This window comes from Neophocaena asiaeorientalis, unplaced genomic scaffold (genome assembly GCF_003031525.2).
Source record: "Neophocaena asiaeorientalis asiaeorientalis breed wild unplaced genomic scaffold, Neophocaena_asiaeorientalis_V1.1 scaffold218, whole genome shotgun sequence".
NCBI classification, from domain to species: Eukaryota; Metazoa; Chordata; class Mammalia; order Artiodactyla; family Phocoenidae; genus Neophocaena; species Neophocaena asiaeorientalis.
The window spans coordinates 4,170,886-4,198,158 of record NW_020172818.1 but is presented as its reverse complement, the minus strand read 5'-3'; the positions used below and the strand labels follow the sequence as shown (position 1 = coordinate 4,198,158).

The 27,273-nt window shown below is 45.1% G+C and overlaps 1 protein-coding gene across 1 annotated transcript; it reads left to right on the top strand.

Annotated features, from left to right (window-relative positions):
• The first annotated feature begins 911 nt into the window (after window positions 1–911).
• On the top strand, window positions 912–25,589 carry LAP3 (leucine aminopeptidase 3). Its single transcript, XM_024741835.1, has 13 exons — window positions 912–1,099; window positions 3,476–3,591; window positions 4,904–4,958; window positions 5,423–5,528; window positions 7,198–7,357; window positions 8,646–8,810; window positions 11,481–11,639; window positions 16,179–16,303; window positions 17,507–17,595; window positions 18,474–18,576; window positions 22,565–22,644; window positions 24,443–24,552; window positions 25,011–25,589. The coding sequence occupies exons 1-13, from the start codon at window positions 998–1,000 to the stop codon at window positions 25,198–25,200; spliced, it is 1,560 nt and encodes a 519-aa protein (XP_024597603.1). The 5' UTR covers window positions 912–997; the 3' UTR covers window positions 25,201–25,589.
• The last annotated feature ends 1,684 nt before the right edge of the window (window positions 25,590–27,273 follow it).

Sequence of the window (27,273 nt, the reverse complement as noted above, 5' to 3'; positions counted from 1 at the left end):
TTGGGGGACCCCGCCTACCCCGCGCCCCTAGCTAAAATCAAAGATCCAGCTAAAATTGGGTTCAGACACTGGTGTAACATTAAGGACGGCTTTCGTATCCCTCTTTGTACTTCATCGTGTTCTCCAAGTTCCATTCAACCATGTATCTTTTTACAATAAAAAATGCAAGACCCCTTTAAAAATATATATATTAAAACACTGAGCGCTATTCGCAAAGCTTCTCTTTTCAAAAAACAGTATTTGGGCTAACTGCCTTACCATGCTGAACCCTTGGACCAGATGCAAGTTCAAGAAAAGGAAAGTAATAAAAATTACTCAGCAGGAGGGTCTTCACTTCCCAGCTAGAGCTCTGCTATAAGGCTGCTTCTACCCTCTTTCTCCTCGGTGCCCCGCCTCCAACCCCGCCCCTCGTGATACAGCATAACAGCGACTCCGCCCCTCTCTAGAGCGTTTCTCCAAGAGCCCCGCCTCTTCGTCTCAGTCCGCACTTGCACGCCCTGAGCGCCCACCACAGTCTCCCGTCTATCCCAGTACCGCCCAGGCCGCCCGCCCCGCCCCTTGGGCGCACGCATGCTCGTCTATACAGCATAACAGCGACTCCGCCCCTCTCTAGAGCGTTTCTCCAAGAGCCCCGCCTCTTCGTCTCAGTCCGCACTTGCACGCCCTGAGCGCCCACCACAGTCTCCCGTCTATCCCAGTACCGCCCAGTCGGCCCGCCCCGCCCCTTGGGCGCACGCATGCTCGTCCGCGCCCGAGCCCTACCGCGCCCGCGCTGGCCCTCACCCGACAGCCCCGGCCCCCGACGCCCTCCCGCCACGCCCCTGGCTCACGCCCGGCACGCCCCCTGGCACCTTCCCCGCCCCCTAGGCGCGCGCCCTCCGCCCACCTACCCCCTCTTACCCCCCCCAACCCGGAAAGCTGGGCTCCCAGGCGCGCACTCGCCCTCCTTGCGCCACGTGCTCGGTGGAGGGCGGTGCGGGGGGGCCGAGCCGAAAAGATGTTCTTGCTGCCTCTTCCGGCTGCCGCGAGACTCGCCGTCCGACATCTGAGCGTGAAACATTTCTGGGGACCCGGTCCAGCCGCCGCAGACATGACGAAGGTGAGAGGCCGCGGCTCGCTCCGGGGCCGCCGCGAGTCTTGCCCGCGGGCCACGGGGACTTCGGGTCAGGTCAGGGCCGCGTTGTTCCGGGCTTCTGAGCCGAGTTACAGACATTGGCTAGAAAGAAACGTTTCGTATCTTTGCGGAGCTCGGCGTTGGCAGCGGGCTGCGCGGGGCTGCAGACCCCCCAGTATTCTCCAGCCGGCTAGTGTCGAGGATGCGCTCTTCCTTCTCTTGCTTGAAAGTGCTAGGACCCGAACTCTGCGCGCGAGGGAATGATAGCCGTAGCTCCCGTTTCCTGAGCTCCCACTCTGTGCCGTGCCCTTATTTCATTATTTTGTTTAGTCCTCTCAGTAACCCAGGGAAGGACGGCGCCAGGATTGTTCCCACCTTAGCTAGGAGGATGCCCAAGTTTGGTGAGGTGAAATGCCCTCTAGGGTCCCAGAGTCGGCCAATCACTGGCCCCGGCTTCCACACCAAGACCTCCCTCCCCGGCTGAAGGCCAGGAAGACACAGGCTCTCAGGAAGTAAACTGACTAGAAGAGTTTCTAGAGAAAAATGTCTCTCTAGGGAAAAGGGCTTTGCAGGGAGACCCATCTGTTCGTGAGATTAGAAGTGTCCTGCAGAAGAAGCGCCTCCTCCATCTAACTGAGCTCCAAAACATTGTGAAGAGGGTCACTGTTCAGTCGTGGGGGATCTGGAAAAGGGGAACGGCTTGGCGGAAGGAGCACATGTGTGGGAGTCACGCTTGAGGACCAGAAAGACTGTGCCTAGCTAGGAGTGTTCTAGATGGGGCTTGAGCTCAGGCCTCTCCCTGAATCACAGATGGCCGAGGGACCAGAAGCTTGTCCCCTAGTCTGTTCAACACTATGGAAATAGATCCTACTCAGGTAACATCCGTGTTCTGTCTGATCAGTTCCCTACTTGGTTCCCTGGAATCCCAGACAGTGGGCAGTCTGGGTAAGTTAGAACCTGGGAAGGTTACCAACCCCGAGGAAGCCTATTTTCTTTGATGGAAAGGACAGGACATGATTTGGTCTAAGTACCAGTGTGATTCTGTAGAAAGGACAGAGGACCTGAGGGAAGGCATCTGGATTCTTGACCAGTTCTGTTGCACACGGGCTAGTATGTCAAACCAGGTTTCAGTTTTCTTATCCATCAGATGCGAAGAAGACTACTTGTTCTTTCCACCTCACAGAGGTGCCCTAAGTCAGAACACATTTTTAAAGTCATAAATTGCTGTGCAAAGGCAAATAGTGATTCCTAGGTTTACTTCCTTACTTCACATGTTTGGGGCCTGGAGCTTAAGGAGATGAAAGGATAAGCCACTAAGTGCTGGACAGAATGCTCTGGCCCGACCCTCCCGGTGAAGGTGCATCCTTTTCCTTTCTTCCAGCCTATGAGTTGGCCAGAGTACTTGTTAGTATTGGCAAGTACAGCCATTGACTTTATTGGAATGACCTCCCAGAGTATTGCAGATTTGCATTTGAAGCTTGTAGGGGAGGAAGAACTTACTTCTACTCTTCAAGGTTCTAGGGCTGCACCTAAGAATGAAATGGACATAAAACAGATTAACAGGAGAAAGGCATACAAGTTTTATTTCATATTTTTATGTGTACATGGGAATCTTCAAAAGGGAAATGAAGACCCGAAGAATCCTATAGGCCCGAAAGCTTATATACCTTTTTAAACAGAGATGGGGAAATTGTGGGGATGTGATAAGGCAGAGGAGCCTGGGGGCATTAAGTTGAGAGACAGGGAAATATGGGGGAAACAAAGGGAGGATAAGGGTTATTTTAGTAGGTTTGTTTGGTGTTGACTCCCAGTCTAGGGTGATAAGAATGTTCTCTTCCTGGTACAGGGAGAAGCGTTCTCATGGGAAATTTTATGACCAGCTTTTAGATAGGTGGGGGGGGGGGATGGGCGGTCAGAGAGCCCTTCCTGCATCTGCTTTTTCTCAGCTGCCTGCACCTCAAAGTAATCAATATGTCAGAGTGGCATATTTTGGGGTGGCATGTTCTGAACCCCTTCCAGATCTGACTTCGTTACAAATGGAATTGTTTTCTTAAAGCACCTTTCTGCTCTTCTTTATTTGAAAGTGAAGGAAGCCCTCGATGTTGTGAAAGCTCTTGGGAGGGACCATCAAGACCAGGACAGGTAGTAATTGCGCTCTTGCATCGGCAGGAGTTTGAAACATTTAGGCAGGTTGTGATTGTAGCTGACTGCCCAGCACCTGCTGCTGTTTTGGCCTTGTTCTTCTGTCCTTGAGGGGGACACGGTTTTGTTGAAATGATTAGCCCTTTCTGGAATTTGGGAACCCTTGAGTCCCTCTCAGGGATCTACTCTAATTGTATTCACCTTTTCTCTTGTTTTCAGGGCCTTGTTTTAGGAGTCTATAGCAAAGAAAAAGATGATGATGTGCCCCAGTTTACAAGCGCAGGAGAGAATTTTAATAAATTGGTGTGTGGAAAGCTGAGAGAAATCTTGAACATGTAAGTATTCATCTGTGGGTTCCAGTTTTTAAAATGCCCTGAAAGTGAAAGAGAATATCTTTTCGGTGCTTTATCATTAGTGGATGAAAATGCACGGAAATACACTGGCTGGGATCTTCTCAGTGGAAGTATGTGTCTGTGGAATGCACATTGGTACTTCAGGTTCAGTATTGGGTGGGTCCACAGTTCTGGGAAATCAGGCTGCTTCAACCAAACCACAGACTTATGTGAGAGGCTGACCCAGCAGGATCTGGAAAGTACCATATTTCCTCAGCCCACCCTCCTGGCTCCGGTTTGTTTCTCCCCACCCCCTTCCCACCTTCCATCTCTCTACCTCTTTAACTCCCCTTCACTTGTGGGGAACAGCCTGGGCTGGTTCAGAATAGGCTGAGGAGGCTGCAAGCGCTGAGTTTCAAGGGCTTCTCAGATCTTAAATGACATGTGAATCGCCTGGGGGTGTAGTTAGAACGCACATTCCAGTTCAGTAAATCTGGGTGGGGCCTGAGATTCTAACCACTCTTGGATTAGCCAGGGTCTGGGGAAGGTAGGGAAGCATTGGGGTTTCCAAGTCCTTCTGAGCTGCCGGCCACGTTTAACAGACACAGAGGTGACAGCATAGACCACTGCAACTGTATATTATTTGGATTACAGATAGCCTATTAGCATCTGATAGGTGTAGTCTAATAATTAGAGTAATTGTCTAATTATTGAATGACAGAATTTGCATCGCCTGTCAATTTATACCAGTCCTTCACCAGTAGGCAGCTCTTTCAGCTGCCTTGATTAGTTAGTTCATTAACCCCAAAGCTAACCTGTACGAGTACAGAACAGCCTGGCCTTCCTGACTGCGAGGTACCAGGGCATCCGGTCCTCAGGCTGTAATTGTGCATTGCCACCTGCTTTGTTTTTAAATTGCCCGGTATCCCATCTGTAGATAAATCACCAAAAACGTCCAGGTTGAACACACTGCTGTTAAGTCAGCCACTTAGGTTGGTGTCTGGCGTCTTTTATGAGGTTTAAGATTGAGGTCAGCCTCCATCCAGTGCTCAGCTCTCCCCTCCATTACCCATCCACGGCATCGCTTTCTGTAGTTGGCGTTAAATCTAATCTGGAAGTTTTTGAGATAGAATTAGAAGTGCTGCATCTGAGAAATCTGGCCTGAGAGAATTCTGTATCTGATAAAAACATAAGTGTAGCAAATTTGCAGAGGCATCAGAGCATACTGTAATAATGCTAAAGGTTTGTTTATGTCACTTTTTAATGGAGCAGAGCAAACTATAATTTTTAAAACAACTGTTTCTTCTTGTTGCAGATCTGGACCACCCCTGAAGGCAGGCAAAACCCGAACCTTTTATGGTCTGCATGAGGTAGGAGGTGAAAATAAGGTTTATGTGGCAAACCCTGAGTTAGCACCTATACGTGCCAAGTACTGTGGCTGACCAGTCAGGCAGAAAATTTTGTATCGGATTATGTGTTCGTTTTATCCCAGAATTAAGCCACAAGTATTGGTTAACATTGTAAAGAGGCGAGTTGTTGTCAAAAAGTACCGCATCTCTTGTATTCCTCAGTCTGCAGGCTTTCTTGGTTCAGTGGCCCTGTCTTACACAGCAGAGTTATTTGCAGGATTATCCTCGCTCTCCCTTTGCAACACACAGTTATAAAATTTAACCAAGATAACAGGGCTTACAAAAATAAAACAAGCAAACTTCGTGGAGGGTTTTGTCCCGTGCAGCGCTTTAGGGGGTTGTGTGCAAGCTCCTGTGCCATTTCGTGCTGGAAGTAGATGCTTTAAAGACGTAAAGCAGCTGATTTCATGTATCTTTTGGAACAGGACTTCCCCAGCGTGGTGGTGGTTGGCCTTGGCAAAAGGACGGCCGGAGTCGACGAACAGGAAAACTGGCACGGAGGCAAGGAGAACATCAGGGCCGCTGCAGCAGGTTCTTTAACTTTTGAATTTTAATGTTGGTAAAGATTCCTAAGGATCACTCGGTCAGATTATGTCTCCCCTCTTTCCATCACCATCCCCTTACGTTCACATAAATAACTCTGAACAGATATTCAGTTTCCCTTACCTAACATGCTTGGCTTTACTTTAGATACAGAAGGTTAGCTTGTGGAATTTTATTTTTATATTTCTTTAGCTTGTGTCTGGGGGTTTCAGGACCACTTGTTCCCTCTTGCAGTATCGGCCTTAGAGCTCTGTTTTGCCAGAAAGTCCTGGTGGGTGATTTTTTCCTTTTTTGGAATGCAGCCCTCATGTTGCCCAAATTTTATTTTATTTTATTATTTTTTATTTATTTATTTATATTTAATTTATTTTTGTCTGTGTTGGGTCTTCGTTGCTGCGCACAGGCTTTCTCTAGTTGCGGCATGTGGGGGCTACTCTTCGTTGTGGTGCGCGGCTTCTCACTGCGCTGGCTTCTCGTTGTGGAGCACGCACGCGGGCTTCAGTAGTTGTAGCTCGCGGGCTGTAGAGCGCAGGCTCAGTAGTTGTGGCGCACGGGCTTAGTTGCTCTGCGGCATGTGGGATCTTCCCGGACCAGGGCTGGAACCCATGTCCCCTGCATTGGCAGGCAGATCCTTAACCACTGTGCCACCAGGGAAGTCCGTTGCTCAAATTTTAAATCACGTGGAGTCATCATATTTACAAATCAGAGAAAATGGATGCCAAGGGCAGGATGCTTGTATCACTAGTTACCAAAGGTGCAAGCCTGTCCCAGTTTCGTCACGTGGGCAGTTCAAAAGTTGAGGTAGGTGCCATTGGGTTTCTTCAGAGCTGAGCGGCAGGACAAGGCCATCACCACGGAGACTGTGGTTAAAGATGCTTTGAAACCATTGCTGAGGTGGTGATAATTAGCTTGATTGATCTTTGACCCCGTGTATATCATATTTGCTTGTTAAATGTACTTTCAAAGTTCATGTTTGGAGATTATTTCATAACTTTTATTAGGGAGATTTTGCTGACCTGATCTTAGTAAATGCTGTATTAATAATGGACTTTGCTCAGTTCCTTGGATGTATTTTCAGTGTTATTAATTCTGTCATTTTTTTTTTTTTTTTTTTGCGGTACGCGGGCCTCTCACTGTTGTGGCCTCTCCCGTTGCGGAGCGCAGGCTCCGGACGCGCAGGCTTAGCGGCCATGGCTCACGGGCCCAGCTGCTCTGCGGCATGTGGGATCTTCCCAGACCAGGGCACGAACCCGTGTCCCCTGCATCGGCAGGCGGACTCTCAACCACTGTGCCCCTAGGGAAGCCCTTCTATGTCATTTTTAATGTGGCAAGCTCCTGGCGATTGGGACGCTTCATCAGGAAACCCTAGTGTTTCAGAAGTGATACTAGTAATAGCAGCCACTTCTTGAGGGCCCGCTTTGTGAGGTGCTAGACTAGTCATTTTATCCATCAGTCTGTCCTCCCACCCTCTGTGAGGTGTGTGCTCGTCCTCACTCTACAGAAGGGGAAGTGGAGGCTCAGAAAAGTCAAGTGTCAGGGCCAGGATTTGAACTCCAATTCTGATGTTTTCTCAGGACCCCACCCCAGGCCTCTGCCTTCTGCCCTCAGAGGTGTCCCTGACTAACTCAGGTTTTCTGATTCCTCTGTCCCTGTGAAGCGGGGTGCAGACAGATTCAGGACCTGGAGATCTCGTCTGTGGAGGTGGACCCCTGCGGAGACGCCCAGGCGGCTGCGGAAGGAGCGATGCTTGGGCTCTATGAGTATGACGACCTGAAGCAGAAAAAGAAGGTGGCCGTGTCAGTGAAGCTCCATGGAAGGTGATGGAACAAAACCAGGACCAGGCCCATTCCCTGCGTGCTGATGGCAGGGCCTTTTGGACATGAGCTACCTGCCTTTTAGCATTGGGCACTGCCGTGCAGCTTGTCTGTGGCTCTCCCATGGCCTTAGCCATTTTAGGAGTTTGGTGACTGTGCCTCCATTCTGCTCCTGGCGTTCGTCCTGTGTGTGTTTCCCCCCTGACTCTCTAGACCCCTCCGTGCTTGCTGGTTCCTAGGAAACCATACCTGGTTGGCTCCCTGAGGAGGGAGGGAACAAGATGACAGACGGGTCCCAGCAGGTTTTGATGCAGATCATTTCCATCTACCCAGTGCCTGTGGGCCCTGTACTAAACGCCAGAGATACGCAGATGCAGGGATCCGGCCCTTGCCCTCCTAGTCTAGTGGGGAGACTCATCTTTGAGCAGATTTATTGAGCACCAACTACACTCCAGCCCTATTCTGTGTTCAGGAGCAGACAGTGTGGGACCCTCAGGAGACGGTGCTGGGAGGACAGCGGGGGTCCCTCCCGGTGGTTGGCAGCTGTGAGGTAGTGGGTAAGAATGAGGGCCCTGCGACCAGTCAGCCTGGCTTTGAATCTGCCTCCCACTTCCTGGCTGGAAGTGACTGAAGTCTCTCTCTGCTTCATTTTCCTCATTGGTTGAGTAGAGTTGTGGCTCGGATTTCATGGGGCTTTTACGATCACAAGACAGAACCCATCAAGGGTGTGTCACACGGTGAACTCCGTAAGTGATGAGTGTTCTGCCTGTCCATGCGCCGTGTCAATTCCTGTTGTGCACGAGAAGAGCCAGGGTCGTGGAGAGGTCACCCACGTCCTTTGTCTTCTGAAGCCGGCCCTGCCCTCTGGTGGGTTGGAGTTCAGGGTCCCGACCCAGGCAGGGAGAAGGCGGGAGGCCTTCAGTTCCCCGGCAGGACTGAGCAAGGGGAGCTTGCTCTGTAGTCACACCCTGGAGGAGTGTAAAAGAGGCCTTTCTGTGGAAGCCTCTGCCATCAGATTTGGGGGGTAGATTGAGGGCTCCAGAGGTCCCTCAGGCCAACAGGTGAGGTGAGGATTCTAGGTTTCCTCTAGCTCAGCTCAGTGGGGGTCGTGTTTTCCAACACTTCATAAACCATAACAGCTGCCCCCCTGGATCAGATCACAAAGAATAAATCCGGGTCCCTGTGTGCATCACGTGTCACTTGTCGTCTTCGGCAGGAGCCCTCCTAGCTGAGCTGTGGTGAGTGTTCCGGAGAGGCTGTCTGACGATGACCTTGTGCTTGCTTTTGCCAGTGGGGATCAGGAGGCCTGGCAAAGGGGAGTCCTCTTTGCTTCTGGGCAGAACCTGGCACGCCACTTGATGGAGACGCCTGCCAATGAGATGACGCCAACCAAATTTGCGGAAATTATCGAGAAGAATCTCAAAAGTGCTAGTAGTAAAACAGACGTCCACATCAGGTAATTCAGGATTATGTCACAGACTCTTATGGCTAGAGCCAGACGGAGCCTCAGAGATCCTAAAATCCAGCTCTCTCACTATTCGGAGAATTAACTTGAGACTAGAGAGGTGAGGTCACCCACCAGCAGCCACATACAGGTGGGGGTAAGGGCTCAGTTTGAGGTCCCTCCCAGCATATCTTGCTTTGCTTTTGAGGGTGTTGTGACTGCACACTGCACACGTGTGTGTGTTTTGTAGCAGCTTTATTGAAATACAATTCATGTGACGTACAGTTCACTCACGTAAAGTACGCGATTGAGTAATTTCTAGTAGATTCACAGAGTTGTGCTACCACCACCACAGCTAACTTTAGATCATTATCATTACCCCGTAAAAGGAACCTTGTCCCCATTAACAGCCGCTCCTCATTTCCCTCTCCCCCTGGCCGTCAGTTCATGGACATATGGGTTGTTTATACCTTTTGGACTCTTGAATAATGCTGTTGTGGGCATTTGTGTTATGAGGTTTTACGTGGACGTATGTTTTCTTATCTCTTGGGCATGTGCTGAGGAGTTGAATTCTTGGATTGAATGGTTAACTCTTAACCTCTTTGAGGAGTGTACAGATTGTATTTTGTTTTGGTGAATCCTTTCTGTCTTTTCTCTTTTTGACGTAAGTGAAGAACAGAGCACGCCCTCCTTGGCATAGGATGAGAATCTCTACCTGGTAGATTCCGTTAGCTAGATCAAATAACCAGAACTGGTGTTCCCAGACCGTCCTCAGGTTCGTTGTCAGCAGCCAGGCTGTTGGATGTACAAGGCTGCCCCTCCAGGCTCCCCGTAACCCTTTAAGCAAACCAAGTCTGAGTATTTGGGGATTTATGATTAAAGTAAATCCACAGATACTTGCTTTACCTAAAGAATCCTTTACTGTCAAAGTTGCTTCTCGAGGGCACTTCCATTTAAAAGGCTTCTTCACTATTTAGTTGTGAGTAGAGTTTGCATTTTTCAGGAAAACCCCTGTGGTCTAGATAGAGCGAAGGAAAGGTATAATCTATAGAAGACGTAGTTTTGGAGCTTGATAAAATTTCTGGAATGGTTGCTATATATTCTGTAGCAATGTTTAGTCTCTACAAAGGTGTCTTGGTAAAGACTATTCCTTGATTTATTTAGGGAGACACCAGAGCTACGTTGTATCAGCAGACTGTGGCTGTGTGGCCTCACGTTATCGGTAAGGGCACCTCCTGTGTGCCTGGGAACTTAGCATACAAGGATGCGTGGCGATGGTTCTTGTCCTCAGACAACTGAGGACCTTGCAGGAAGGAATAGGCAGGGAAATGGCTGTGCAGGGGATGCTACAGGGGCAGAGAGCCAGGGGAGGATTGTGGAAGAGTCGAAACGGCTTGCCAACAAAAGTGGTGCCTACACAGAGTCAGGGAGGTGGCTTAGAAGTGAACAGACAGGAGAGCGGGGCAGGAGTACCTATGCAGTGGCCTTGGGAAACTGCATGGCTTGAGGTGGAGCAAAGGGAAGTCGGCCAGAGATGAGGCAGGTCAGGCGGGCGGAATGTAGCCCTGAAACCGAGGCAGCTGCGTCAAACGCGCTCTAGCGCAGGTGGGTGTAAATCAAAGAAATACAGACTGTACTTCCAGAAGGGCAGGACTTTAATAAAACATCAAGTACTGGGTTTGTGAATAAAAGTGCCCACGTTATATGGCCTCGCTCCTTTTGAAGCGTTTTTTTTTTAATTGTCATACCTTCCATTTTTATATTCTTTTCCCTCTGAAGTTGGGTGGCCCTCTCTCTACAATGACGTCCTAGATGAATAGTTTCAACAAGTGTCTAGGCAGGTGCGGGAGGAGTGTTCCTTGAATGAGGTTGTTTCTGGTCTGTCTGTATCAGGGTAGGATTTCTCCCCTGGCCTAGTTACTGTGGCCAGAAAGCAATACAAAGCCCTTTCGGGCCTCCAGCCTAGGAGGAATAGCGATGTGGCATCTGTCTTCTGGTTGGCACTAAGGACTATTCCCATTAAATTATCCCCTTTGATCCCGTGTTTATTAAGTAATAACTAGTTTTCCCACTTCAATCAGACATCTCAAACTGTGAGAAATAGTGTGACAACATTAAAAAGATGGAATCCCAGCAATTCTGTAAAAGCAAAGAAATAGGTAGTTTAATCAGTGGAGTGTAGTTTTGTTGGTTCTTTGTTTGTTGATTGGTTGGTTGGCTATTGCTTTGTCTTTTTCAGAAGTACCAAAAATAAATCTGGACTCCTCAGCTATCTTTGAGTACCCTTTATGGTCTCAGAGCCTTGCTAATTTCATCTTTAAATTAAAACTTTAGAAATACGTGAGTGGCTTGGGGAAAAAAATCAAGTAATAATTGTTTATTGACTAGGCACTATTACCTGACGTTGTATTGCATACCATACATGAATCCTCTTAGTAATTCTACAGCTAATCTTTTGATGGAGGTGTCATCGATCTCATTTTATAGATGAGGAAACAGACTCAGAATCGAGTGACTCTCCCAAGAATATACAGAAAGCAGATAGGAGGTGATAATTGAAGCATTAACGTGTCTGTATTAAGAGCTTGTATGTTATACTTTTTTACACACGGATGAGTTATTCTAAGTTATTGAAATGGAGATAGCAACATGTATTTACTTTTTCCCTTTTCTGCTCTATAGACCCAAGCCTTGGATTGAGGAACAGGAAATGGGATCATTCCTCAGTGTGGCCAAAGGGTCCGAAGAGCCTCCCGTCTTCCTGGAAATTCACTACAAAGGCAGCCCCAATGCAAGTGAACCTCCCTTGGTGTTTGTTGGGAAGGGGATTACCTTTGACAGGTACTTCTTTACTGCATCCATGCTTTGTATTTTGGTGAATGCTTTGTATGCCATTGTATTATTTGGTGTGTAATTTGGTTCAGAAGCATGGTGTTTGGTCAGATCTTATGTGTAACTTTAAATATATTGGGCTGCCACTTACAAAACACCTACTGTGTGTCAGAGGCTCTACTAGGCATTTTACATATATTAGCCCTGATCTTACGCCTAGGAGCTAGGCATTGCAGACATTCTTCAGGTAAGGAAACCATGACTCAGGTTAAATAATTTGTTCAAAGCCCCATAACTAATAGAATGGGAAGTCAAACTCAGCTGTGTGTTTAAAATATTCCATCATGCACTTTGATTCTCCTGTGTGGATATTAAGGATTTCCAAGTAGATAATGGTGAGGCAGCTTTCCAAGTAGATGATGCTGTCTTCCTTTTGCTTACTTGAGATTACTTTTTTTGCTGACCAGTCTAGCTTTCATTAATCTCCTTAAACCATAAGTGTTCCTTAGAATTGGAAGCTGTCTCTGGTTATTTCAACCAGGGAGAAGCTGAGTTCGAAAAGATGATCTGAGTCAATATTTCCCATGGAAAGCATTTGCTACTGAATACTAGTTTCTGGGTTGCTAATTAAATGTGAGACTTGAAAAGGATTACTTGATCAAAAAACTAGGTTAGATAAAACAAATTGTTTTTTATTTTGTTTTGTTTCAACTACAGGACTTCTTGGGGGTATAAAATACAGCATTTTCTAAATTTCCTTTTTTTTAATTGAAATATAAATATAGTTGACATCTTAATTTCCTTTTGAAGGGAACGTTTATCTCAGGAAATCAAGGTTCATAGAAACTGCTTTGGAAAATGCTGCTAGAGATCATAAAATCTTGGTGTCCCCTAGTATGTTTTTGCACCCATTCAGAAACTCCATCTGAAACGTGAATGAATCCCACCCTTACAGGAGTGTTTCTAAGCACTGTGATGCCTCTGTCCTGGGCAGATCTGGCCTCCAGGCTGGTCTTCCTTGTACTAGCAGATTGTAATGCCTCCTGTGTTTTCCATCCACTGGTTCACGTTCTCTCCTTTAAAGCATTGGTCTCCAAACGATCTTCATTATGTAGCCCATCAGTAAAAGATTCGAGCTCATACCACTCAAAATACACATATTTATTTATGTCACATGCATATACTGTTGTATTAAAGTGTGTATTATAAAACACTACAGCAGGGAATTCCCTGGCGGTCCAGTGGTTAGTACTTGGCGCTTGCACTGCTGGGGCCTGGGTTCGACCCCCGGTTGGGGAACCAAGATTCCATAAGCCGCGTGATGCAACCAAAAAAATAAAAAAATAGAATAAAAATAAATAGAACACTACAGCAGATAAAAATAAGAGAATGAAAGTTGTTTTTAAACATCTTGCTAATTGTGATGGTTTTATACTATCACGGGCTAATATCTTAATTGAAACATTTATGCTTAGGGTGAAGTTTATTGTTCATTTAAATCTGTACTTGAATTTTTTGCTACGGTAATATGAAGCAAGGAGGCCTGACCTAGTCTTCTGGGTTTAGAGAAGGCTTCCTAGAAGGAATGACAGTTTTTGCTTAAGATGCGAAGGATAAGGGAGTTAGTGCGGGGAGTAGGGCAGGGAAAGAGCCCGGTGGAGGCTGCGGGTGGGAAGGAAGAGGGGAAATTCCTGGTACTGAAAGCATGACAGAGTGGCCGTGACAGAACGTGACTGGGGGAAGGGACGAGGCACAGCTGGAGAGATAGGCAGAAACTGGGTTGTTCTGGGCCTGGTTAGATTTTGGACTTTGAACAGTTGGAAGTAACTGAGGGGCGTCTAGCAGAGGGAAAGAATGACGTGAGAGTTACACATACAGTAAAGTCCACCCATTACGTGTTCAGTTTAATGAGCTTAACAACCGTGTGCACCCATGCAGCAAACCACCTCTGTCGTGAAAACAGAACATTTCCCTGACACCCCAAAAACTCCCTTGGGGAATTTTGGGGGATGCTCTTTTGCAGTCATCCTCTCCCCTACCCCACCTCAGACAACCAGTCATCTTTCTGTTACTGTAGATTAGTTTCGCCTCTTCCAGAAATTCATTTATGTGGAATCTTTTATGCCTGGCCTCTTTCTCGGCATATTATCTTTGAGATTTAACCATGTTGTGGTCGTATCAGTAATCTGTTCCTTTATATCACTGAGTCATATTCCGTTGTATGGAAATACCAAAATTTGTTTATCCAGTCATTGCTGAGGGAAATTTGGGTTGTTCCAGTTTTGAGTTATTAGTAATAAAGCCAGTATCATCTAGAAGCCTTTATGTGCATATATATTTATCTTTCTCTTAGTTAAACACCCAGGAAAGGAGAGTTGAGTTGTGTAATAACTGCATGTTTAACTTCATAAGAAACTACCAAAGTTTTCCAAGGTTCTTATACCATTTTGCATTCCCACCACCAGTGTACAAGGTTCTAGTTGTTCTCCATCCTCCCCAGCATTTTATGGTGTCCGTCTTTCTAGTTCTAGCCACTCGGAGTGTGTAGTGTATTTCTTTGAGGTTTACTTTGCATTTCTCTGACTAATGATGTTTAGCACTTTTTATGTGCTTATTAGCCATTGGTACATCCTCTTTCATGAAGTGTCCAGATCTTTTGCCCTTTATTATAGGAGTGTTTGTCTTACTGAGTTATAAGTTTTTAAAAAATATATTCTAGATACAAGTCATTTTTTCAGACAGATGCGTTGAAAATATTTTTTTTTCCACTGTGAGGCTTGCCTTTTCATTTTTTGAAGTGGTGCCTTTCGAAGAGCAGTTTTTAATTTTAATGAGGTATAATTATCAGTTTTTAATTTTATAGTTCATACTTTTTTTGCCCTGTTTAAGAAATTATTGCCTATGCCAAGTCTGTGTTTTCTTTGACAAGTCTATGGTTTTAGCCTTTAAGGCTGTGATCCATTTTGAATTTTTGTGTACGCTTATAAAAAGCATCGAGGTTCTTTTGTTTGTTTTGTTTTGTTTTTTTCATCTATTTGTAAAAGTTTGATAGTTGTATGGGTAATGAAGTGAAGGGGTAAGACTGCTATAGGGACATCTGAATATGTATAGGGCCAGGGAAACATCTGAATGACTGATGGTGGTAGCCTCAACTTGGATGGATGCAGGAGAAAAGAAATGGATGGATTGGAGGGGAATCTAAAAGGTGAGCAGAGATAACTGCGGACCTTTGACTAGTGGTTATTTAGAATGATAGTCCTATACACAGAGTGGAACCCCCTGAGCAGAAGTGGCCTAGAAGTAGATAGAAGGACAGCCTCATGCACCAGCTTGCTCTCCTTGCCCCCATGGGGTTATGTCTAGACTTCCTGGACCAGGAGTGTACTTCTTTTCTTATTCTGAGCCAGTGGATAATCTTTAATTCTAGGTGTAAATGACAGCCATCTAAATATCAAGTGTGAAGATCCCACATGCCGTGGAACAACTAAGCCCGTGCGTCACAGCTACTGAGCCTGCGCTCTAGAGCCCGTGAGCCACAACTACTGAACCCCACACTGCTAGAGCCCATGCTCCACAACAAGAGAAGCCACCGCAATGATAAGCCTGTGCACCACAACGAAGAGTAGCCCCTGCTCACCGCAACTAGAGAAAGCCCACGCACAGCAACAAAGACCCAATGCAGCCAAAAATAAATAAATAAATTTAAAAAAATAGATTTAAATATCAAGTGCTTTGGAGGTGAATGAGAATTAGGACCTGATTTCTAAGGTGAGCAGATGTCAGAGCAAGGAGTTGACTCTCTCACCAAGGCAAGTCAGCAGCAGAATCCAATTAGAACTCAGAGTAGAAACCCCTGGCTCATTGCCCAGCCTGCAGAGCCAGTGGCTCTGGATTCTTATAAACCGGAAGCAGAAAAGTCACTAGTTAGTTCAAGAAGTCTGTTTGGGGCAGTGGCTTGGGTTTCTTGGTAATTGAAACCTTTCTCAGCTCTTGTGTTTGGGCAATGTCTCGAGGCTTTGGGCTAGCATCTTCCTCGTGCCTGGGTTGTATTTTGCTGTCTGCAGGATCTAGCACACCTTGGGGGTGTCAGAACGAGTTCTCTCGTGTCTTCCTAGGAGTTGAAAGGGATCCTCCCGGTCTTCTGTGAGCTTGTCAGCTTTCCCCAACAGCTTGTGACGTTCAGGTTCAATAAGTTGATCAATTCATAAAATTTGCTGAAAAGACAAATCTACCTAGGTGTCAGGAGTTCAGATGGGATTTGAGCAGTGTCGACTGCATGATGTAATGTTTCCAGTGGCACTGCTTAAATTTCATTCATACAGAAATAAAATGAGCTAACACACCCACCTGTATTTCTGGAATTATTTTGTGTCTTTTATAAAAACCACAATATTATCTTCTTAAATGCTGAAATCATTGATTCCCAATTTGGAAATTTCTTGGCATTTGTATGTGGTAGTTTACCCTCAGCTTACACGTTCTTTTTAGGGAAATGGTCCTGGCCCCCTTCTTTGCTATTAACATGGTACATTGTCCTTTTCCTCCCAGTGGTGGCATCTCCATCAAGGCGGCTGCAAACATGGACCTCATGAGGGCTGACATGGGAGGAGCCGCCACTATCTGTTCAGCCATCGTGTCTGCTGCCAAGCTCGACCTGCCCATCAACGTCGTAGGTGCGCGGGAGAGGGAGGGTGTCTTGGAGAGCTTCTGGGATCCTGTCAAATGGTAGAACAGAGACAACAAACATGGTTTCCTCTAATCTGAAAAGATCAAGAAATGGTTTTTAAATAGGTTTTCATCGAGTGGAAGATGTTTCTTTAGCTGAGATAGGTGTTATCTTGTCTGAACTGGCAGAGTTAAATGTATTCTGCGTTGTGGGCTGTAACTAGAATTGATTTGTTTTACTTCTGCAAAAAGTGGTTAGCAGTCAGGGGCACATAATGTCAAGTTTGCGGTTAACTCCAATGGAAAATGCTCAGTCAGTGTTCAGGGTAGCGATTACCTCATAGGGTTGTGGCGGATTAAGTGCCTCGACATGCAGAAAATGCCTGGGACAGAAAAAGTGCTCAGTACGCAGGCGATTTTTGTAGTGCAGGATGCCAGACACAATGCTGGGGGTTTGCCGTGTGTCAGGGGGAGCTGGGAGCGGGGACTGAGGTCGAATGACTTGTGCAGTGTCACTTCCACTGCATGGGAAGGGAGGACTGCAGCCCGGGTCTGTCTGATATGCCCCCTCCCTCTCCTCCTCCATTTTTGCTGAACTGTTTGAAAGTGAGTCTCAGACGTCACGACACGTCACCCCTGAATACTTCTGCTTGTGTCTCCTAAGAACAAGGGTATTCTGTGTAATGACAATATCATTTCCAGGGATTGATACAGTAACCAAATTCAAACTGCCCAGTTGTCAAAAAAATGTTTGTTTTTTATGTGTGTCTATACACACACACGCGTTTATTTATTTCTGTTTGTTTTTGAAATCTTGGAGCCGCTCAGGGATCACCCCTTGCGTGTGGTCACCGTGGCTCTTTAGTTTTCTTTAATCTAGAGCCTATTCCTGCCCCCCTTTTTTTTCTTTCATGACACTGGCAGTTTTTAAAGGTTCAAGGTCGTCTTGCCATGTCCTACAGTTCGGATTTATTTGGTTATTTCTTCACAATAGAATCAGGTTAGACTTCTTTGGAGAGAATGACATGTATTTCCTGTTGCTGGTGCGCGTAATGTCACCTGGGTCACTGGTGATGCTAAACTCGATCACTTGGTCGAAGTGGTGTCTGTGACTGGCATCTGTTGAGGGCCCGCTGATGACCTAGGTTCCATGGGTGGTGTATTTGGACCTAGCACACTCCATGTTTCTTCATATATTCTTTTTTTGTCAGGTTTGGCCCCTCTTTGTGAAAATATGCCCAGCGGGAAGGCCAACAAGCCTGGGGATGTTGTTAGAGCCAAAAATGGGAAGACCATACAGGTTTGTAGGTGGAAGACACAGCCTCTGAGTTCTGCTCTTTCTGAAGGACTCCCAGCACAGCCACATCAACACATCTTGAATGGGTGCAGGGCACTGGCTCTATGTAGGGAAGGGCAGTGCCTTTATTATGAGTAGCTTTTCATGCAGTCAAAAGTACTTCTTCATGGGAACTTTAAGATTGTTTTTCCTACCTTACTATTCCTCCTACTTCCTGAATGCTGTACACGCAAATTACCACGAATTTGCAGCCAACCCTGCAGAACAGGGAAAAGCAGTAAAAGTGCAGGCTGTTTTCTAGATGTACCTTCGACGTGATAACTTTTTCCGTTTAGCAACTCACTCGAGTGGAAAACGCATTCTGCATCATGGGTGCTGCATCTGGGGATGTGGCAGCAGGTCGTCCGCTGGGCACGTGTATGCATGTACACACACACTGCCCATAACGACTGAGCCTCTATTTAAAAGAAAAGGATATAATATATATGAAGTTGCTGAACTTGCAAGAGTTCTCCGGCCTGGAGATCCAGGCTGCTGCTTCGATGTATCTTTCTTAAACTCTTTAGCCTTTTTGTTTTCAGAAATCTTGATATTTTTTTGCCTTCCTGTTATAAACTTAATGGTAGAGTGAACCAGACATTTCTCTTTATTTCAGCCTCCAAAGTCATCAGCATTTGGTTATCAGCTCTGATACAGGGATTATTAAATTACATTTGCTCTTCAGAGTAAATATACTATTCCCGTTCTAATGGTTTTGATACTCGATGACAAACGTCACACCAGCGTTTTCTTTTAAATTGAACATAGCTGTGTCTAGATTTTATGTTCATTATTTATATCATCTTACCCTTTTTTTTTTCTTTTGACCTTCCTCTTCGCAGGTGGATAACACTGATGCTGAGGGGAGACTCATCCTGGCTGATGCGCTCTGCTACGCACACACTTTTAACCCAAAGGTCATCATCAATGCCGCCACCTTGACAGGTCAGACAACGTGCTTTTCCTGCTTTTGTTTGAAGAAAGTCTCATTTGTTGGCATCGAGTGCACACATTGTACTCAGGGCATTATTTTGCTGAAACCTGGCTCGCTCCATTTGCATTCAAATATCTTTCACCAGAGGAATTGTTCTGCAGTTGTAAACTGCTTCGAATATTAGCCTTGTTGTTTTGAAACATCCCAGGCTGTACCTTTAAATAAAGAAATAACGAGGGTTACGTCATTCCATCCACAGCGACGACATCTATGAATGATACTAAGCGATATTTTCTGTTACGATTGCTGTCTGATACAGGTCTGAAAAGATTGGTGATAAATTCCAAAATCAGTAGTTATTTTTATTAATCATAACGCATCTAATGCCCCCTAAGTGTTTTCTGAACTTTTGTACTTGAGGTTATACAGAAATAAAAACACTGGGAATGGAGGTGGCAAGGTCCTCATGTAGCGGAGGCGGGGCCGGGTAATGTGTTGTGTGAAGCTTGCTGGCTTTAAGGCCAACCCAGGGGTGGCTCCCAGCTGTGCTACTTCCTAGTCCACCAGCCTTGGCTGATTCCCTGACACCCCCGAGCATCAGTACCTGGGGACAAGTCTGTTTGTCTCGCAGAGTTGTGAAAACTGGAGGGAGTTTCTGGAAAGCCTCTTTAATGCAGCGCCTGCATGCGGCAGGCAACACCACCGGCTCTGTAGAGTAGGAGTAAATGCCTAAAGGGACGACAGTGGGCATTGCCTTATTGCAGAAACCCAGTGTTCATAATCTTTATCCAACAGTTCTCTTTTTAGGAATTCATTCTGTCTCCATCTTTTTTAAGATTAAAATTCAGATCATTTTTTATCCTTTGGTTTTAATTCTTCCCCTGGTCACGTGAGCCTTTACTTTAAGAGAAATCAGTTCATGTTTCTTTTTTATGTGTTTCTAACAATAGTCCACAGATTTATATGCTAAGAATCCTTTTTTCAAGCTGGCATTATAGTATTTTTATGGTCTTTTGTCTCCCTTTTCAGTTCAGCAAACATTTTAAGCTGAACAACAGAGGTTTCTGGGGCTGGTGTTTGAGGGGCAGTGCTGAGGTGGGTGATAGTACACCCTTTCTGTAAATGAGGAATCACAGCCCTCCACCCCCTTTTTTTTCCCCAAGCCTGAGGGTGTGAGAAGGTGGGAAAGTTGGTTCCAGGTAACTAAGGGCAACCTGATGGGGGAGCCTTCAAATCACCCCAGCCGTTGTCCTTGCTGAAGGCTGTTGATGGCTCATTTTAGTTCCCTAAATAACTTACTGAGCCCCTTCTTGAGTTCCAGGAGCTGGGATTCAAAGGGGGAGGATGAGAAACAGTTTCCAACCCCAAGTTCATAGCAGGAGGAGGAACGTAGTCTTTAGAAGGAGAAAATAATTTGTCCTGCCTCTTAATAGCATGTGACTTTGACAATGTCTCAGTTGTCTCGTCTGTAAAAGGGGTATAATAGCACGTCACTGGCAGGAGGGGTGCCTGTGAAAGTTAAATAAGGTGATACAGGTTGTTGTGCCTGGTAGACACTGGACAGATGTTATTGACCTTTAAAGGGTAGGCCTGTAGCAGACTGTAGGAGCAGCGGCTGCTCAGGGGGTGCCATTCAGTCATGGTACCTCTCATTTTCGTAATGCCTGTGATTTAGGATGGAACGAGAGTGGTGACATCAGCACCTTCCTTGGAGCTTTGATGTTCCTTCCATACTCAGAAATTCTGGTAACACTGATGAGTTAGCACCTCAGTATACAGCTTCAAAAGTACCTTGTAAAAGAAAATGGAAGGTATGCCCCCGATAATGGTAATTCTGAAATTGGTGGTGGTACTAGTTCTGTAATTATGTAGAAAATAGATTATTTTCTGAAGTATGTAATGAAATCATCTCTAGAGCCATGATCCCTGTTGGATCACATTAAATATTTACGTCTCCCATTTTCTCTTCCTTTAAGAGCGGATATCACATCACATTCTTGTTTGCGGTCAGTGCTCATCTTCTCTTTGAGAAATTCACACACTGATGCAAGACTCTTACAGGGCTGATAGGAATGTTTTGAGGACAAGTGAATAAGTATGGAAAAAGCCACTAGCTTGAAAAGTAAAGCATTAATGAATGTGTATCTCCGCAATCATATAGACAGACCATAGGCAGTGAGTAACCAGCAACCATCGTAGTATCTGGGATATAGGGGATGCCATGAATGATTGTTGACACAGTCGGCCTGTGTTTAATCCCTTCAGATGGCTGGGGATACAGAGGTGGGTCAGGACAGAGGTGAGGCCTGCGTCCCATGGGGCGTGGCAGTCAGCAGATCCTCACACTGACCAGCACAGAGGAGCTGTGAGAAAAGGAGTCCGTGAGAGCCTGTGCATCTGGGGATTTGACAGGTCTGAGATGTCAGGCATCTTGTCTGAGAAGTGCTGCTTGAGCTGGGATCTGAAGGAGGCGGCGTTAAGTGGGGAGAGTGAATGCACCTCTCGAGGTGTGTGTGTGTGTGTGGGCAGCGGTGAATGGGGCCGAGAGGAGCAGAGCGTGGCTGGGTGGGGACTTTCGGGACCCCTATGCTGATAGGCACCAGCCCCCCACTGGCCTTGGCCTGTTGCGGGATTTAGTCTGGAGCCAAGTGCAGCAGGAAGCTAAGAGTGGAGACTGTGGGATCACATTTGCCCTGTGAAAGGGTCCCTGGCCGGCAGCGTGCTGAGTGCAAGGGAGAAGGGCCGAGGAGACGCTGGCAGTCTAGGTGGGCTGGCAAACAGTGTTTGGTTGTTGACTCCGGTGGATGTGTAAGTGCGTGTGTTAAGGATGAGTGTCTGCGTTTAGCTTCAGAATGTGTCAGGTCTGAGAGTATAGGTGAAACAAGTTTGCCCGTGATTTGATAATTGTTTGTGGTGGTTAATGGGTGCTTACTTGTATGTCCATTACATTATTCTCTTTGCTTTGTGTATATTTGAAGTTTTTGACAATAAGGTTTTTTTGTTTGTTTGTTTTTTTAAAGTATTACCATAGTCCAGTGGTAGATGATGGTGGTAGCGGTCATGGTGAAGGGAAGTGAATCGGTTTGAGATATAACTGGGAGGTAGAGTAACAAAACCCCAAGGGAAAAGGACCCAAACAGAGTTGCCCAAATGTCATGTGGAATCACAGGTTTTTACATATGGGTCACCATTACGTTTCCACTACACTGTAGTCTGGTATGCATGCAGTAGCATTATGTTTAAAAACACAATGTACATACCTTAATTTAAAAATACTTTATTGCTGAAAAAGGCTAATTAACCATCATTTAAGCCTTCTGCGAGTCACAGTAGTAACATCAAAGAAGACTGATCACAGATCACCATAACAAACAATGAAAAAGTATCAAACATTGCAAGAATTACCAAAATGTGACACAGAGACGCGAAGTGACCAAATGCTGTTGGAAAAATGGCTCTGATAGGCTTACTTGACACAGGGTTGCCACAAACCTTCAATTTGTGAAAAATGCAATATCTGCAAAATGCAGTAAAGCAAAGTGTAATAAAACGAGGAATGTCCGTACCGGTACCCAGCGGGCTTTTAAAGTCATTAAGAATACTTTTAATGAATTTGTTTATAAAAGAATAAACGTTTAAAGCATAAGAGGAAGAGCACGTATTGGACATGTACAGTATGGTCTTAATTATGTTTCTTTTTTAACTTTAGAAGAAATCTGGAAAGAAATATTAAAAATCTGTAGTGGTTATCCCTGGGATGAGATTATTGGTGATATTTGCTTTTTTTTCATTTTCCTTAATAATTGAAGGTGAATTCTAGCTTGAGAAACTAGAAAAATATTAAATATATACAGCATGGATTTCCCAACATCATCTATTTTCTAAAATGAGGGAGACATTAAAATAGGGTAATGGCTAAAGTTTTGGTCTGCATAGCAGCAGAGAAACCTGTCTCGCCGGAAGAGACTGAACGCTGACCTGAAGTGCTGTGTCTTGCAGGTGCCATGGACGTAGCTTTGGGGTCTGGTGCCACTGGGGTCTTTACCAATTCTTCCTGGCTGTGGAACAAACTATTTGAGGTAAGAATAACACAGACCTAGATCATGGAAATGATTTAATTACTCCAGCCTTAGAATGCTATATTTCTTCATTAAAGTGATTTTTATGTTGTAGATTTGCCTTTGAAATGAAAATTCAATAAACTCGATTCAGTGTGGTTTTCTATAAATGTTCCAAAATTATGGGTATGATGCTATATTCCTCCTCTCCTCCAGCAGCTTCAGAATGAAGTGAAAATAACTTTAAAATATCCCTGATGTAGAAAAGGTTACAAGGACAGCTTTGTAGAAGAAGGAATGGCCTTTTAAGGAATATGGGTCATGAGTCAAGTAGGGGAGCATGTAGATAGGGCTCACCCGTGTCCCTTGTCCCTTCGCGGGTGGTGAGAAGGACGACTTCTGCAGCTGTGCTCTGTGCCTCCTCCCAGCGCTTTCACAGCAGCCTCTTCCAAACAGTTTCCCGTCACCACCACCCGCCCCCCGCTCTCGCTGCCATCAGCTTTGCCCAGTGACGCCACTCTGTTAGCCTCCTTTAGCTTGTCCAGAGGCAGCGTGTACCTCTGGCGTCTTGGTGACACCCTGCTCTTGGCTTCCACGATAATCTTTTCTGGTTTCCTTCCTCGCTGACTTCTGTTTCAGCCTCCTTGGCCAGCTTTTTCCTTTGTCTGCCCCTTTGGTTGCCTTCAGTCCCGGGCCACATGTTCTGACTCTGCATGGTCCTCACCGGAAAGCCCGTCTACTCCCCTGGCTTCAGCTGGCACCTCTCTGCTGAGCTCCCATCTCTCCTGCGGCCCAGCCCCTGTGCATCCCGCTTGGCTATGAAACAGCTCCATCTGGCACCTCATTCTTTCAACAAGTAATTAATGCGAGCTTACTATGTGCCAGCAGAAACAAATACAAAATGTCCCTGAATACATTCTTGATGTGGTTTAAGGTCCTAAACTGCCCTTCCACCCTAAACTGCTTCCTTTTCACCTCTGTCATCTCACCATTTGTGAAGCCCCCCTCTACCGTCCCCAGCCTCAGGGAGAAGCTCAGCCCCCTTGTCTCCTTTCAGGTAGGCTGTGGGGCCTCTCTTCTGTGCCAGGCACCCAGTGTCCAGTGTCCCTCGCTACCGTCCACAACGTCGTTGTTGGTTTTGATTTTTTTTTTAATTTAATTTTCTTTAAAAAATTAAAGTTGTATGTACATAAACACTGAAATAACAGCCAGCAGTCTATACAGCCTACAGCCTCTTGTCCTGGAGGCAGTTGCTTTCAACCCTTGGTGGGTTCATCTGATAACAACTCAAGTCTCAAAACAGCAGCTTGCATTGCTGCTTCCTGACTTTTCACTTTTGGCTCTCACCTTTGACCACAGTGTATTAAAACAACCTTTATCCGTTTCTCCTACTAGCCTGTGGGCCCTTTGATGGCTCAGTTATTAAGTGCCTTTATATCCCGAACACCTTGGTGCTCAGCAGTTCAGTAGGTGATGGATGGATGGATGGATGAATGTGTAAATGATTACATGAATTAATGAGGTCACGTTATCTTAGGAGATCTGGCCAGATCAAACCAGCAAAGCCTGTCTGTGCTACAGGTTACCAGCTTATTCATTTAAACTGAGACCCATAATATTAGTTTGACGATTTTAGCAAATGCCCTACAAATTTGCAGGACTCTTTTACAACATTCCTGGCTTCTTTTATAATTCTTAAGTAAACCTTTTAACTAACTGAAATAATTTTGCAATCTGTTCTATTACATCATGTTTTAGAGTAACAGGTCAGAACCTGCTTCATCTTCTCTGCCAACCAGCATACCTATTTGTTCTTTAGGCCAGCATTGAAACGGGAGACCGTGTCTGGAGGATGCCTCTCTTTGAACATTACACAAGACAGGTTGTAGATTGCCAACTCGCTGATGTTAATAACATTGGAAAATATAGGTATGTAAAATAAGCTATAAAAGTACATGTTTACAGTCATCATTGGTTGCCAGAAAGACCATTTTCAGTTTAATCCTCTTTCACAAAAGGTTTAGCTGTCCAATTTTCTTTTGATGTAGTGCTTGTAAGCACTAATCTCTGTCTTTTATTTTCAAGGTATTTCCCAACTGGTTCTCAAAATCTTGCATGTTTTCAAATCTAAAGGTCATTTTAAGCAAATGGTAAGGGAATGAGATGCAAATATGGTCATTACCATAGGAAAAAGAATTTATCCTTTATGCTTAAAGCTATGTCTGAAAATCTTGAAAGTGATTTCTGTGTTAACATCTTAAGAGGTCTCATTAGCTTGACTTTGCTCTCTGGCCATAGAAGCCACTTAGCAAGAATGGAGGATCTTAATAGAACGTTCAGTGCACATTTACATGGGGTTAAATGTTGATTATTGTCTTCCCCTTCAGATCTGCAGGAGCATGTACGGCTGCAGCGTTTCTGAAAGAATTCGTGACTCATCCTAAGTGGGCGCATTTAGACATAGCAGGTGTGATGACCAACAAAGATGAGGTTCCTTATCTGCGCAAAGGCATGGCTGGGAGGCCCACGAGGACCCTGATTGAGTTCCTGCTTCGGTTCAGTCAAGACAGTGCTTAGTTCAGATGCTCTAAAATGCCTTCATTCTGTCTTAAACAGGCAGTAGAGCTTCAGAATACTTTTGAATGAATAGATCAAAATCTTTTAAGGGAAACAAAGGATGGTATTTAAAAACATAGAACAAAATGAAATTTGTATGCCTTGATTTGTTTTTCATTTTATGCAGAGATTTATAAAGGTAAAGCTAATATCTTGCTTGGCAAAGATTTTTAAGATACTCTCTCTTAAATGAATAATGATGATTTTTTAAAAGCTACCTAATCACTTTTCAGAGTATATGTTTGTAATTGAGGAGCAAAATTGTATTTCAGATTTGTGATGCTGGGAATATGAACAAACTAAAAGTTGCTATGCAGTTGTCAGAAACAATAAATCCAACTTCTTGTGCTCCCTGGTGTGGCTCTGATTTACTTATATTATTATAAAACCAGTGATGCTATAACTTGTCTCTTCTGGCTGTGTTATATGAACTAAGTAATTAAGTTGGATTTCAATGTTAATGATCACTTTGGGGCACTCAGTGATGAGCTTATGAGTTTGTGAGGCGGTACTATTATCCCCACATTACAGATGAGGAAAATGAGGCACAAGATGGGGTTAGTAACATGCCGGTGATGTCACCAAGCTAATAAGTGGGAGAGCAGAAAGCAGTAGAGCTTTCTTTTTTTTTTTTTTAATAAATTTATTTATTTATTTTATTTTTGGCTGTGTTGGGTCTTTGTTGCTGCCCGCGGGCTTTCTTTAGTTGCGGCGAGCAGGGGCTTCTCATTGCGGAGGCTTCTCTTGTTGCAGAGAGCTGGCTCTAGGCACGCAAGCTTCAGTAATTATGACACTTGGGCTCAGTAGCTGTGGCACACGGGCCCTAGAGCACAGGCTCAGTAGTTGTGGCGCATAGGCTTTGTTGCTCCGCGGCATGTGGGGTCTTCCCGGACCAGGGCTCAAACCCGCGTCCCCTGCCTTGGCAGGCGAATTCTTAACCATTGCGCCACCAGGGAAGTCCTAGAGCTTCCTTCTAAATCTGCACAAGTGGAATTTTGATTGGTTTTAGTTCCAGGTGGTAAGCAAATAGTTTACAGTCCCTTTTATGGTCTTCTTTCAGTATTTCCAAATAAATTCCACATCCATTCAAGTCCCTAAACTGAAAGAAAGCATTGCAGTGGAACAATTAAGAATGCCAGCTCTGGAGGCAGACTGCCTGGGTTTAAATTTTTTTTTTTTAAGTATTTTTATTTTTATTATATTTTATAAACTTATTTTATTTTTTGGGCTGCGTTGGGTCTTCGTTGCTGTGCGTGGGCTTTCTCTAGTTGCAGCGAGCTGGGTCTTCTCTTGAGCACGGGCTCTGCGTGTGCAAACTTCAGTAGTTGTGGCGCGCGGGCTCAAGAGCTCAGGCTCAATAGTTGTGGTGCAGGCTTAGTTGCTCCACAGCATGTGGGATCTTTCCGGACCAGGGCTCGAACCCGTGTCCCTTGCATTGGCAGGCGGATTCTTAACCACTGCGCCACCAGGGAAGCCCTGGGGTTAAATTTCTGCTACATTTGTATTGGGTGAATCAAATTACCCACAAATAGGATCTATTTTTTTTTTAAGACTTTGACAACGTTTGACAGTTTTTTTTTAATTGGAGTTATTTTTAACATTTAATATTTTAAAAACTTGACATGTAAATGGATATTATGTGTCTAAACTGGCTTTTAGAGAGGGAATGACAATGGACATGCATATCCATGTTAATAAATAACATGAATTTAAATTAATTAAAATCAGGAAGGAGTAGTGTGTAAACACAGGTTCCTCTGGGTATCTATATCCAGAAGCTACTTCAGCAGGGAAGATGGAAACGGAGAGGTGGAATTACCGGCTTGTGAAAGGAAACTAAAAACATTTAGATTTCTTCTGTGTGATTCTCAGAAGACCAAATAGGGACTTGACCTTTCTATCAAAGGCTTTTTATAAGTAAAAGAACAATAGAACTCTTGTGTTTACTAGAGTGTGAGATACAAAAGGCATGGTTGTAGTCCTAGATTCTTGTGCTTATCTAATCTGGTTGAGATGAAATTTAGTTGCCACTGC